The 13947-nt window shown below is 43.3% G+C and overlaps 1 protein-coding gene across 1 annotated transcript in view; it reads left to right on the top strand.

Moving 5' to 3' along the window:
* Nucleotides 1-13947, top strand: part of MAPK12 (mitogen-activated protein kinase 12) — a 79007-nt gene that overhangs the window by 21152 nt on the left and 43908 nt on the right. Inside the window, exons 3-4 of the mRNA XM_044280253.1 lie at nucleotides 6147-6205; nucleotides 11699-11810. Coding sequence (XP_044136188.1) covers nucleotides 6147-6205; nucleotides 11699-11810 — 171 coding nt within the window. The remainder of the gene's footprint in view (nucleotides 1-6146; nucleotides 6206-11698; nucleotides 11811-13947) is intronic.

Raw genomic sequence — 13947 nt, 5'->3', positions numbered from 1 at the left:
TCAGTTCAGTCTTTTTGACTGATCAGGCCAAAAATCCTGAACACTTTGACTGAACGCCGGATCAGTCCTTTTTCCCATTGACTTGCATTAACGCCGGATCCGGGAGCCGTGTGTTCAGTCAAACCGGATCCGGCTTTTGCATGTCAAACACGAAAAATGTGAAAAAAAAAGTTAAAGTCCATAAATGGCGGATCCGTTTTTTCCAGTGCATTTTTTCATTGGGATCAAAATCCTGATCAGGATTCAAATGTAATCCGTTTTCACACGTTTTTCCGGATCCGACGGGCAGTTCCGGTGTCGGAATTGAACGCCGGATTTAAACAACGCTAGTGTGAAAGTAGCCGGGTGTCTGTCACATCCAAAATTGGTTTCAAAATAAGAATACCTCCCTGTAGGTTAGGTGCTGGTAGCATAACCTTATCTTTCTTGTGAGAATTTGTTTCCCCAATCCTGACAAATTCTGTTTAGTTATTTTTACACCAATAATATTTTCAGTGCATTGTGGGCAGGGCTGCTCCGTTTGGTGCACAGTTACCAACTCCGCCCACAGCCTTGCCTTCCTGTTCAATTGACAGTGTCTGGGAGATTTCTGAGCTAGCAGCAATGGCGCAGCAGAAGCCAGGTGCACTGAATGCAGTGGCTCCACCCACTGTGCTCCAAAAAGCTAATCTGCATAAAAATAACATGAAGCATTTCACAGACTTTCATAAGATTTGGAAGGATTGTTTTGTGGCAATACTTGTTTTGAAACTGATTTTGGAGGAGACTGAACCTCTTTAGAGGAGCTGTCACTTCTCCTGGCATGTCAGTTTCAGTAACTGCTTGCATCCCCATGTAATAATTCTGGAGCATCTATTCTTATTCCTGCAGGAAGTTTATAAATCAATTGCCAGCAGCTACTGGGTGTTACCAGTAGTGGGTGTGTCTGACTGTACAGGGCCACACCTAGGGTAACACCCAGCTGCACCTTTTACTGCAAGCTGCTGGCAACTCGCTTATAATCTTCCAGTAGAAATAACAGGAATGGTACAATGTAGAGTCATAAGACTAGATGCTCCAGAGTTATTACATGGGAATGCAAGTACTTACTGAAACTGACATGTCAGGAGAGGCGACGGCTCCTCTTTAAGACTCTGCTGGCATAGATTTGAACTAACAATTACACTAGTTTCTGGCATATATGGCATAAAAGTGGCCACAGAAATGAAAAGTTTAAAATTATTGCGCAAATATAATGTGCCATAAATTTGTGACCTTTTGTTATGCCAAAATAGTGGTGTAAACCCTTTGATAAATTCCTCTTAGGGTCCATTCACACGTCCGCAAATGGGTCCGCATCCGTTCCGCAATTTTGCGGAACTAGTGCGTACCCATTCATTCTCTATAGGGCCAGAAAAGAAGCAGACAGCACACGGTGTGCTGTCCGCAGCCGCATTTCCGTGCCGCGGCCCCGAACTTCTGGTTCGCGGCTCCACAAAAAAAAATAGAACATGTCCTATTCTTGTCCACAATTGCGGACAAGAATAGGCAGTTCTATGAGGGGTGCAGGCCGGGTGTATTCCGGATCCGCAACACACGATGGACGTGTGAATGGACCCTTAGTGTGTGTGTGTAACCACTTGTGTTTCCTACATGGCATTTTTACCCTTTAGAGAAGATGTTGGCAAAAAAGAAATTGACCTTAAGGGCGGATTTCTAACTCCACAGCATGTCAATTATGTTTGTAGTTTTAGCCGCAGATTTCACCCTTTTCCTCTGGATCAGCTTGCAGGATAACAGGCTGAACTGGATGGACAGCTGTCTTATAAACTGTTACTATGTTACTATAAGTTGCTGATTTTAGTGTGGATATAGTGCAGGAATATACGGAAATCTGCAAGGAATTCTGTGCAGATCTTCTGCACGTTGACCTGCACCCGTGTGCAGGTAACCTATCCTATGCAAGTCATATGGGCTGGTGTGACATAACTAGTACTACCGCAGCACATAAAGATATGCAAAATGGGCAGGTCTGGCAGTACCAGTCCTTTAGTGGTTTTCTGTGTCATACTCATCGTTTATTGTACTTGTGTAACTTGGTATTGGTTAGCTATGAGAAGTTGTGCTTTTGTGCGTTTCTTTTACTTTTCCACGTACTGTTCTGGCAGCTGCAAATATGCCAACAGTAGCCTGCCCTCTGCCCATAGGGTAGCTGCCTGTGTTGAAGTCGAAGAGCAGAATGTGCCCCTAGAGAATAGAGGCCATAACATGATAATTTGCATCGGCGTACAAATCTTTCTGTATACTATTTTGTGTACATGGCACACCTCTGTACATATCACCACTTTGACAGTGAATGGATCATTGAGTGCAGTTTTGGCACCTGCGTTTAAGATGAACCTGGCACGTCGGAAGGGAGAATTTAGGCTGTGATCTGTCAAAATAGAGGCAAAAGGTGCAGCAGGCTTTCTTCCAGTGTAAAATAAGGTACACAATGATGAAAAGCTGAGGTCAGTAGGATCTGTTATGTGGTGATCCGTCATTGGTATCATTTTTTTCCTTTTTGCTTTCTTATGATGGAACTGAATTTTTTTTTTTTTATGCAACACAGACTGTGCGTCTTAGGCTAGGTTCACACGTGCAGCAGAGGTTCTAGAAAAAATACAGCTTTAGCCTACATGCACACAAACGTGGTTTGGTTCCGCATCCGAGCCTTATTCACTTAAATGGAGCCGCAAAAGATGCGGACAGCACTCTGTGTGCTGTCCGATTCCGTATGTCCGTTCCGTAGCCCCGCAAGAAAAATAGAACATGTACTATTCTTGTCCGTTTGCGGACAAGGATAGGCATTGTTACTATGGATCCGCAAAAAACAGATGCCAATACGGACGCCATCCTTTTTTTTTTTTTTTTTTTTTTGAGGGCCACAACACAAACGTTTGTGTGCATGTAGGCTTGTGCAACAGTGTAGTGAATATGATCCATCCTGGCACTTTCCGATGTGTATCCAGCATATGCCAGATCTGACAATCCCAGTTTCTATGCCGGAACAGAAAAGCAGAATTTCCCTGCATATGTGAACCTAGCCTCAGTGAGTGGACGGCAGTACCATGAATGATTGTTGTATCAAACTTGAGGTTACTCAAAAAGATGGCTTAAAGGGGTTATCTGCTTTCTTGGCCTTTTTCTGACTAATGATCTGTCCTCCGGATAGGTCATCAGCATCTGATTGCAGTGTGTCCACAGCTGTTTGACAAGGCCGTGGCGCTTGCAGTAACTCTGCAGCCTTCTCACTGCTTCCCGTAGTCCAGTGACAACATGACCATAGGTCACGTGGCCTAGACCCAGCTCATCCCAATCAGTAGACAGAACGAAGAGAAGAGGAACCGAAGATCCAAGTGCCGGATCGTGAGTTCTTCTTTAAGGCGTCTCAATGCCCTTGGTGGAAATTATTTTGAGTTGGGTGTTAGAATGGTTTATGTTTTGCTAGAGAGGTCAAGTGGATTCAGGGATTTATTCTGATTGTTGTACTTTTACAGTTTGGAAGGATCTGGTTCCTGGCTGCTCTCAACCCTGCAAGATAAGAGGTTGAACTAGATGGACTTTTGTCTTGCTTCAACCTTCCTAACCATGTTACTAAGGAATGTAACATCCGCTGTTTAATGGCAGGAAGCCCGGGGAGGGAGGTCACTGCCCAACGCTGTGTAATCGATGGCACAATTATGTCCTCACATGCCTTCCTCTACCTGCTGTTCAGTGATGGGACACGTGCCGACCTCCTCTGAGACTATTGTTTGCCTGTTATTTTTCCCTAAATCACAGATAAATGTACATAAAATCAGATAATTTACAACAGAGCCTCAGGAAGAAGTTGTCCTCTTCTGTCATGTTCTTGAAGACTGTATAGAGCTACTTCTTCTGCTCACCATAAATTTTGCATATTGTTGAAATAATGCCAACAAACAATGATATGCCTACATAAAAGATGTGATCAGTTGTTTGGTGGGCATACTTGCACTAAGTGGTGGTCTTAAATGAACATCCAGCCCTCAATAGAGCAGTCCTATCCTTGTCTGTGGTACAGTCAAGAGGTAGGACAAGTTCTATATATTTTTGCTTGGCCACAGAACAGATATGCAGATGCAGCAGCTCACAGTGTGCTGTTGACATCTTTTGCGGCCCCATTGAAGTGAAATGGGTCCTCATCTGACCAGTAAAAAATGCGGCTCGGAGTCGGACCCAAACCAGTCATGTGCATGAGGTCTTATCAACACCCCTTGATCAGGTTATTGCTTGGGGGGGGGGGGGGGGGGGGGGACCTCACCTAAGTATTACATGCTGTGTAATCAAATTATAGCTGGGCATGCTGGAGCAGTCCTCCACTTTTGCATACAGAGGGCCATCATGAGTAGGGGCCCCTCTCTGTGACATCCATATGACAATAGGACATATTGATAGGAAAGTCACCACTCCTGTTAAAAGAGGTAATTGCAGCAGTAAGGGTTCATGCACACAAACGGGTTTTCTTTCTGTGTCCGTTCCATTTTTTTTTGGGGGGGGGGGTTTTGCGAACCGTACATGGAACCATTCATTTCAATGGGTCTGTTAAAAAAAAAAAAAATTGAAGTTACTCCATGTGCATTCTGTTTCCGTATGTCCTTTCCGCAAAAGCATTGAACATGTCCTATTATTGTCAGTCATCCGTATTTTTTGTGGATCCGTGCTTTATTTCCCCCAGAAATATTCCAAAATGAGGCTAAACGCATTTATTGGCTAACTGCTTAAAGAGGACCTTTCACTAGAATAAAACATCTAAACTAAGTATACAGACATGTAGAGCGGCGCCCAGGGATCTCCCTGCACTTACTGTTATACCTGGGCGCCGCTCCATTCTCTCGTTAGAGCCTCCGGTATCTTCATAGTTGGGCTCCACCCAGGGGAACCTGCCTGCGTCTCATTCTCCCATGCTGTAGCGCTGGCCAATCGCAGCGCTCAGCTCATAGCCTGAGAGAAAAAAAAGCCTCTCGGGCTATGAGCTGAGCGCTGCGATTGGCCAGCGCTACAGCATGGTAGAATGAGACGCCGGCAGGTTCCCCTGGGTGGAGCCTAACTATGAAGATACCGGAGGCTATACCGGGAGCCCAGGTATAACAGTAAGTGCAGGGAGATCCCTGGGCGCCGCTCTCCATGTCTGTATAGTTAGTTTAGATGTTTTATTCTAGTGAAAGGTCCTCTTTAATAGCCAGCCAACAGCTTTTGGCCTGTAATGCGTGTTTAGCTACGTTTCTGTAAGACAGAGCAGATCCAGAATCTGCAGTCCCCAGCCTATGTTTCCCTATCCTTGGCTGAGGGTCTGACAGTGCCCATGGGCAATAGATCTCTCTTCAGATCCTCATGAAATTAGCGGCTTCCATTGTCCATAATTGAATGTCTGACTAGTTCTAGAAAGGAGTGAATAAAATTATAGCCTGTTACCAGAAGGAGACAGCTCAAGGATTTTTAGACTATTGCTCATAATGTATTTATTTTGTGTTCTCTATTGTGTGCGTTTGTTCTTTTTCTTAAAGTGATTCTTTCACCTCTATTTACCCTATAAAGATGCGGACATGCACGGCTAGATCGCTGCTAGCCTGTCCGCAATCGCCGTAATCTCGCAATGTGCAGTGCTGGTATATAGTGTTCCTTCCCTGTGCTGGTATCGGTCTCAGGGAAGGAACTGCGCATGTGCGAGCTCCCGCATCGCGAGATTATGGCGATCTGACTTTGTGAGTGAGCAAGGAGGAGATTCCTGGATACAGGCGGTGCTGTGCTCCTTCACAGGGTGCGTGGCTGGGCTCCAGAATGGTTAGTACGGCCCCTTGGGTTCCTTACCCGGCTGATTTACATATCTATAAAATCATTTTTTACTCAATAAAACCACTCAGATATGGGACAGGTATAATTCGGTGATCTAACCCGTGCATGTTCGCATCCCTATAGTCTAAAAAGAGGTGACAGAATCCCTTTAAGCAAAAATTTGGCTAACCATTTGTTTCTTTACCACCACGCACATAATATATACATACGGTGGCACATTTTGTCTTAATATGTTACATCTTTCCCTCATTTTGTAGTAAAACATGATTGCTGAAATAATCTTTTTTTTCACTTGTACCAATGTCTTGCAGGTTATTGGCCTACTAGATGTATTTACTCCTGACTTGTCCCTGGAGAAATTCACTGACTTGTAAGTTGTCACATTTTGTACCTGCCGATTCCTCTAGTTTTCAGTCAGTAGGGAGGAGACCCCTGCACGCTTTGTATAAACGCCCTGCATGTGAATGTGTGTGTTGCGGTGTGACGTGTTAGATTGTGTGCCTCTCTGATGTCTTACCGATGGCAGTGAAATGTCAGCATTTGCAATCCCTTTTGGCTGCATACTTAACATATTTTCAGTTAGGCCCTACAGTGATCCTCCTTTTCAGAAGCAAGTTGTGACAGGTTGTAAGATCTACTGAAACACTGGATACTGGTAAATAGTCTTGCATTTTCCAACTTCTATCATATTTGCTCCTTGACTGTGATTTGACTGTTTTATATCAAGGGGATGCTAGTTTGGTCATGAGATGTCAGCTCTGGAAACGTTTAACCTACTCAAAACGTAACTTTTATATTTATTTCTTAAAATAAGTCCCACAAAAATAATTCATAAAATTGACTGCAAAGGTAATCTGGAAAGTCATTTAAAGAGTGCGAACTGCATTAAGTAAATAGCAAATGCAACTTTTTATGCTACATTCGTAGCCACTCGCGGTTTTGATGCTGGTTGAGTCCAGGATAATGTGGTGGCTTGGCTCTCCAAATTGTCCAGGTTTTAGAACCTTTTATCAGGGGCGGCATAGAGTAAAAACTTAATTTGTTCTCCCTAATCTCCATATAAAGGAAGAGACCGCATGATGCAAGTAAGAGAATAACTGCGAGACTTCATATTCTGCCTAGTAAACAGGAAGCATATACTAATTACTAGACTGATGTGCAGACATGTCTGTAGTATATGCTACATGTAAATTGGAAGTCAGCCATACAATTAGAATGATGATTGCAGAACCCATGTAAAAACCAAGGCCGTTCGCAGAAGTTATAGGGACCCATAGCAAAATTTTGAATTCGACCCCCCCCCCCAAAAAAAAATGAATGTTTCCTAATTAGGTGTGTTTGGATCTGCTCTTTTCTGTCCCTTTTCAAAGGCTTTCTTTGTATTCTGTGACTCTGAAAATGCAACACTTGGGTTAAATGCCATACTTTTTCTATGTATTTATGCCATAGAATAGCAGTAAATACACCCAGTGAGCTTCATATCCCACTGTAAATGATAAAGCCATGGAAGCCAGGAGCCACCACTAGGGGGAGCTCATCCCTGCATAAACTCATATGTACTAAGAGCTGTAGAAATCTCTTTGCAGTGAGCTCCCCCTAGTGGTGGCTGCATCTAATTCACTTGATGTCTAAAAGCTGTGAAAGTAACTCGGGGTCTCTCCCCTTCCCTCATGGGCACTGTTGCAGTCACCTGGTCTGCCTCCATGCAAGGCACCCCACTGGTTAAAATAATGGTCTTAGTGGTAAAATAGTATGGCCAGGTTACAAGCTTTTTAAAAACACTGCTCACCACATCTGGGACTGCTTTTGGCCACATGTACACTCTGAAATGTACCCCCAACTCCACTCCTCAGGTGAAAGTGAAGTGGCTTGGCAGATCCTACACTACCACCATTTGTAGTGTACTTAGCTGTTCGTCTGATGCCAGTGATCTTAAGGCAGGCACAATTTCCATCTGCAAACAAGGACATACCTGGATGTCTGGGAGCGTCAGATTTTTTTTTTCCAGACCCAGTCATTTGAATAAATGAATTTTGGACAGAAATTGGACAAGAATAGAGCATACTGCAAGTGTTTTATCAATAACCAATAGCATAATTTACTTTAATGGGTTGTGTTCTATACAGGTGCAGTCTGGATACCACGTGGATGGTATTGTCTGAATCGGGCCTAAGGGAGTGGGAGTGCATGTGTCAGCAAATTTTAGATGTATTTAACGTGTTTTTACAATGGATTACTTTTGGGCTATTCTAATGTATTTTTTATTTTATTTTTTGCCGCTTTTTAGTAACTTTCACTTTGAAGTGAATAATTTGAGGGGTAAGGCAAAACTGTCTGGCCATGCCCATTCATGGCCACACAATCCGTCTCCAGCCAGACCGATTTGCCTTACCCATAAAGGGGTTATACCATATATTTCAGTTATTCTCTACCCTCAGGATAGGGGATAACTAACTGATCGCAGCCAGTCCAACCGCTCAAACCTTCACCAATCCCGAGAACAGGGTTCTTCCCATGGTCCCATGCTTATGGAGTGGCAGGTTGAGCATGTGCCCTGCCGCTCCATTCATTGTGTATGGGACTGCCAGAAATAGCCAAGTACAGGCAGTCCCATAGAGAATGAATGGAGCTGCAGGGTGCATAATATATACCAGTATATCATTCATAAGATGTATTCAGTCCCAGATCACAGACCTCCACCAAAAAAAAAACTTTATCCTGTCCCTGTTTATCAAAAAGGGGTTCACTGGAAATCATGATATACCTCTACCATGGGACAGTCCTGATCAGGGACAACATCTGCATGGAGTTTGTATGTTCTGGTGTTTGTGTGGGCTTCCTCCCACACTCTTAAAAATATACAAATTGACTACAATTTTTGCTCCAAAATTGCCCCTAGTGTGCATTGTGTGGTGGGTCAAGCGCCTTTATGGCAGTCACTGACTTCCCAGGTAGTTGCCCCAGCCACACAGCTATCCCTGCGCTTTAAGTGCCTGTGAGAAAAGCGCATTACAAGTGTTTGTCGGTCATTATGCCTAATGCTTTGCCTAGTGTGATTGTTTTATGACTTTTGTGAAATGGGTTGCGCCTTGTTACATTGCAGCAAGTCAATTATTCTGTAATCTGTTTGTTTCTGTCTCTACATGTTTTTTTTTCTATAGTACAAGATTATAATTTACAGAAAAGCACAGTAAATTGTACAATCAATAATTGTGTGCTTTAGGTATTGTTTACTAAAACGTAAAGGGGGTAGTCCGAGATAATAAAAAAACTTGGACAAGCCCTAAAATGGATCAAAGGGACATTGCAGTTGTGTAAAGTTATCCCCCTATCCTGTGCATAGGGGGATAACTATTTGATCAGTGGGGGTCCTACACTTGTTCCCGCAAAGCCCTCTGAATGGTGCGGCTGGTTGGGCATATGTGCAGCACCTCCATTATTTTTTGTGGGAGTTCTTGAGATAGCAGAGTGCTATACTCTTATCTCCAGAACTCCTGTAGAAATTAATGGAGCTGCTGTGCGCATGCCCAACCAGCCACTCCATTCATTTTGGCGGGTCTCCATGGGATACAGAGTTCCTGTTATCCTAATAAGGGGGTCCCAGCAGTAAGACCCCCACAAATCTAATAGTTAGGGGATAACTTTACATAACCAGAATACCCCTTTTAAAAAAAAGAACATGTTATGCTCGCCACTACTGTATCTACAGCGCTGTTCTCCCGCTCCCTCCTGTCACCAGTGCTGTTTGTAATAAAACAGTGGCAGGAGAACCAGAACAGTACCAAGAATGTCGCTGGAGAAAGGGGTGGTCAGTATAGCATAGCCCCATTTTGGGGCTTGTCTGAGGTTTCCAATTATTGCAGACAACCAATTAGTGTGTAATCAAAGGTTTTCGACAGGAGGGGAGTGATCAGCTGTATCAAGGGCAGAGAAGTTACATTTGACTTTGAAAGGTGGAGTTGGAAACCAGATTGGAGCTGGTCAACAAGGGAGTGGTATGAGAGATGTGAGGAAAGTTCTAGGTAGACATGTTTAAGGAGTTTTGATCTAAACTTGAGTAGTGTGAGCAATAGCTGGAGAAAGAAGATGGGATGAGGAATGGCTTCTTGAGGATGGGTGTGGTGATTGCAAGTTTAAAAGAAAAAGGGAAGACACCAGTGGGTAAGTGATAAGTTGAAGAGATGGGATAGGGTTTAGATAAACACAGTAGTAAAGACCCCATACGAATTAGACTATGTTCAGTCAGACACACTATTTTTATCTAATATCTGAGAGCTTCCTTAATTTCATCTCCGTAATTTTGTTCTCCTGGGGAGATATGACACTGCCAGCAGTTTCTGGCAGCAGCTTTCTCCGATGTATGTTGGTAGATGTATGTATTACTTGGGAGAGTGACAGCCACCAATTGTGTATGGGCACCTTACAGGGAATCTGTCACAAGTTTTATGGTGTTCTGACAAAAGACAACATAAACTAGTGACCGATCCCCTTAGCAAAATTCTAGGTCTCTTTCTTTAATTGTCTCAGCCATTCTACTAAAATGTTGTATTGAACATCTCCAGCGCATGCCAATGAGTCCTGAATATTCATGAGCCTCTAATTTTCCCCACCCCCTGCTGTCAATCAGTGGCAGGGGCGGAGAAATCCAGAAGCTCATGAATATCAGGACTCGTTTGCATGCACTGGAGCTTATAGAACCTAGCAGCATAAGACTGGTGACACATTTTCTTTAAAGAGGACCTTTCACTTGTAAAAACAATGTGAACTAAGTATGCTGACATGTAGAGCGGCGCCCGGGGATCTCACTGCACTTACTATTATCCCCGGGCGCCGCTCCGTTCTCCCGTTATGCCCTCCGGTACCTTTGCTCTGTAAGTTATAGTAGGCGGTGTCTGCCCTTGTCCTGTGGGCGTCTCCTTCAGTGCAGTGAGATCCCCGGGCGCCGCTCTACATGCCAGCATACTTAGTTCACATAGTTTATACAAGTGAAAGGTCCTCTTTAAGTATTGTGTATTAGAAGATGGGCTGGCACTTTAACATGGATATACTGTAAAAAAAACATATTTATTGGGGTCATTCAAAATGTAATACACATCTAAAATATCTAAAACATACGTCTAAAATAATAAACAGACTAAAAACATGTACATAGGTGTATGTACCAAGAGGGTTTCTGCTGTAGGTGCGTGATAGGGGTCGCAGAATCACTCCGTACATATCATGTACCACCACGCATACATGGTATATCTACAGTGCATCTATGTGATTTACCCATGTTAGAGTGCCAGTCCATCTTATAATATATAATACTTACCATTGAAAGGGTGATTCAATTGGACTAGAGCACCAATCCTTGGACATGGAAGAGTGAGCCATTGCCTTATTTTTAACATTCAAGTCCTCAGCTGAGAAGAGAGATGGGGGGGGGGGGGGGTACACCTGGGAACAGAGTAGGGAGATAAAGGTTTGGGGTTGTGGAACAGAGAAGATATAAGATTACTGTAGAGGTAGGTGAGTGCAGACTTAAAATGTAGAAGCTTGAATTTTCCTCTAGTTTCCATATTTCTACTGTCTGTTTTTAGAAGGATCATAATCACATGTCCATGTCTTATGTGCTATATAAATTGTATTATTCCTATAAAAACTGTGTTGTGGACGCTATGTAATGTGTCTTCCGGTCTACAGTATTCTGTCCTCTCCTGTTTCTGGTGTGCTATATTCCTGTATTTGTAATTCAAGTAATAGCTACTGCCAGTAAGAATAAAAATCTACACATTTAATTCAGACAATAAATGTGACCATGTTTCTTGCTTGACCGTGGCACAAGTGGTCTCACATAATGTCTGATTTTTGTTTTTAACAGTTATCTGGTTATGCCTTTCATGGGCACAGACTTGGGCAAGATAATGAAACACGAGAAACTGTCAGAAGATAGAATTCAGTTTCTAGTATATCAGATCTTGAGAGGTTTAAAGGTTGGTACGTTTACTCAGATTTCATAAAAGTAAAAAATACCTGTAATTTTAAGATGTGTGTCCAGATTACGGCCTTGTCTGCTTAGGGCAAGTAAATATTCAAAAGCTAGTAGCAGTAACTGATCGTATTCCAGAAGCAAGCACTGATACAAGAAATGCACTGTCTATTGATATTAATGGCAGTTCTTATCCCTGAGTACTAGGAACATTAAACTGGCATCTGGGCTGTTCATATTTAGTCTAAAAATGTACAGTCTTGTGTCAACTCCCATTAGATCAGTGTTGAAATTGGTATAAATGGCAGAGTGCTTGTTGATATCTTCTCCGCTGCTATAATCTGAGTGGAGTATATTTTCTTGCTTTGTAGATGCTTTTCTTATATTGAAAAGAACCATAAGTGATATTGCGCCATAAAGCAACATTTTATCCATAGCTGCAGTCACATCTCTTCTCATTGATTTCCAGCATCCCAAACTTCATTGTTTAATTGGGTTTGTTTCTGATCATTTTCATTCTGGATTGAAGCTGGCCATACACATTAGTTAAGTATTGGATGAACCCACCGATTTCGGTGGGGCTAACAAGTTACTATATGGAGGCCTCCAGAGTCTTCATTGACAGCAGATGTTTGAAGACGGGGCAATTGGCTTTCAACATGTCTGATCCTTTTGTTCTTGAGGACATAAACTACTGCCAAGAGAGGTCTGTAATACAGTAACTCCACTCGTCGGCTAAATGAGGCCCACGGGTATCTTGTGTGTGTGCCCAGCTTTAGTCTCTGCATTAGATAGAGCAGTAGCCTTAAAGGGGTTGTCTCACTTCAGCAAATAGCATTTGTCATGTAGTGAAAGTGAATACAAGCCACTTGCTAATGTATTGTGATTGTCCATATTGCCTCGTTTGCTGGCTGGATTAGTTTTACCATCACATTCTACATTGCTTGTTTCCATGGTTACGACTACCGTGCAATCCATCAGCGGTAGTGCTTGCACACTACAGAAAAAAGCACAAGCCTATGTGAGCTCCCATAGTCCTGGCCACCAGAGAGGCCAGCACTTTTTTTCTATAGTGTGGAAGCATGGCCACTAGTGGTGAGTGAAGTCGGCTTCGGATCCTAGATCCAAAGTCGCTTTGCAGTTTAATGCTGTACGGAGATCCATCTCCTTACAGCCTCCAACAAGGCGAAGTCTGTTATTCCCGAAGTCTCGCAAGGTACCAATCCGAACTCTGCTTTAGTTCCAATTGGTACCTTGCTCATCCCTAATGGCCACCACTGCTGGATTGTAGGGTGGTCGTAACCATGGACAATCACAATACATTAGTAAGTGGCTTGTATTAAAGGGGTTCTGGACTTTCATTTAACTGATGATCTATCCTCTGGATAGATCATCAGCTTCTGATCGGCCGGGGTCCGACACCCGGGACCCCCGCCGATCAGCTGTTTGAGAAGGCAGCGGCGCTTCAGCAGCGCCACGGCCTTCTCACTGTTTACCGCCGAGCCGCCTGCCCACTGACGTCACGACTAGTATCAACTAGCATGGGCGGGGCTAAGCTCTGCTCACTTGAATGGAGCTTAGCCGCGGCCCGGCGGTAAACAGTGAGAAAGCCGTGGCGCTGCAGGAGCTGATCGGCGGAGGTCCCGGGTGTCGGACCCCGGCCCATCAGAAGCTGATGATCTATAATTAGTTTTGTTATAAGAATACGCGATTGATCATTGGATTAATTGATAGAATACTAGATAACAAAAAATAGTTGATAGCTGCAGCCCTATTGCCCAAACATGTATAAGAATCAATATTTGGAACTGCCCAATAATTGTTCAACAGGCCATCATAACCAGCTTGTATGCCTTAGCGAAGCCATAAGGTGGCACAGTAGGTGCCTTGCCCGGCGCTAGAAATCTTGTGCAATTACTATTGGCTATGTAATGTATTCACTGTAGCATAAAGATCTATGTTTCTTTGCCAAAATTAAAGGTGGCAACAGAGTGGTGCTATGGATGGATTGTAGATAAGATGTTTGTTTTTGGCAGGAAGGAATCTAGTCCCCTAACAGTATCCCAGTCTTCCTATTTCAGAAAAGAAGACTTTTAATGGTAATTGTTGAAAAAAAGGGTAATAGGAATAGCTCACTCTTA

The sequence above is a fragment of the Bufo gargarizans genome, chromosome 2, assembly GCF_014858855.1.
Source record: "Bufo gargarizans isolate SCDJY-AF-19 chromosome 2, ASM1485885v1, whole genome shotgun sequence".
Lineage (NCBI taxonomy): Eukaryota > Metazoa > Chordata > Amphibia > Anura > Bufonidae > Bufo > Bufo gargarizans.
This window is presented reverse-complemented; position numbering and strand designations above follow the sequence as displayed.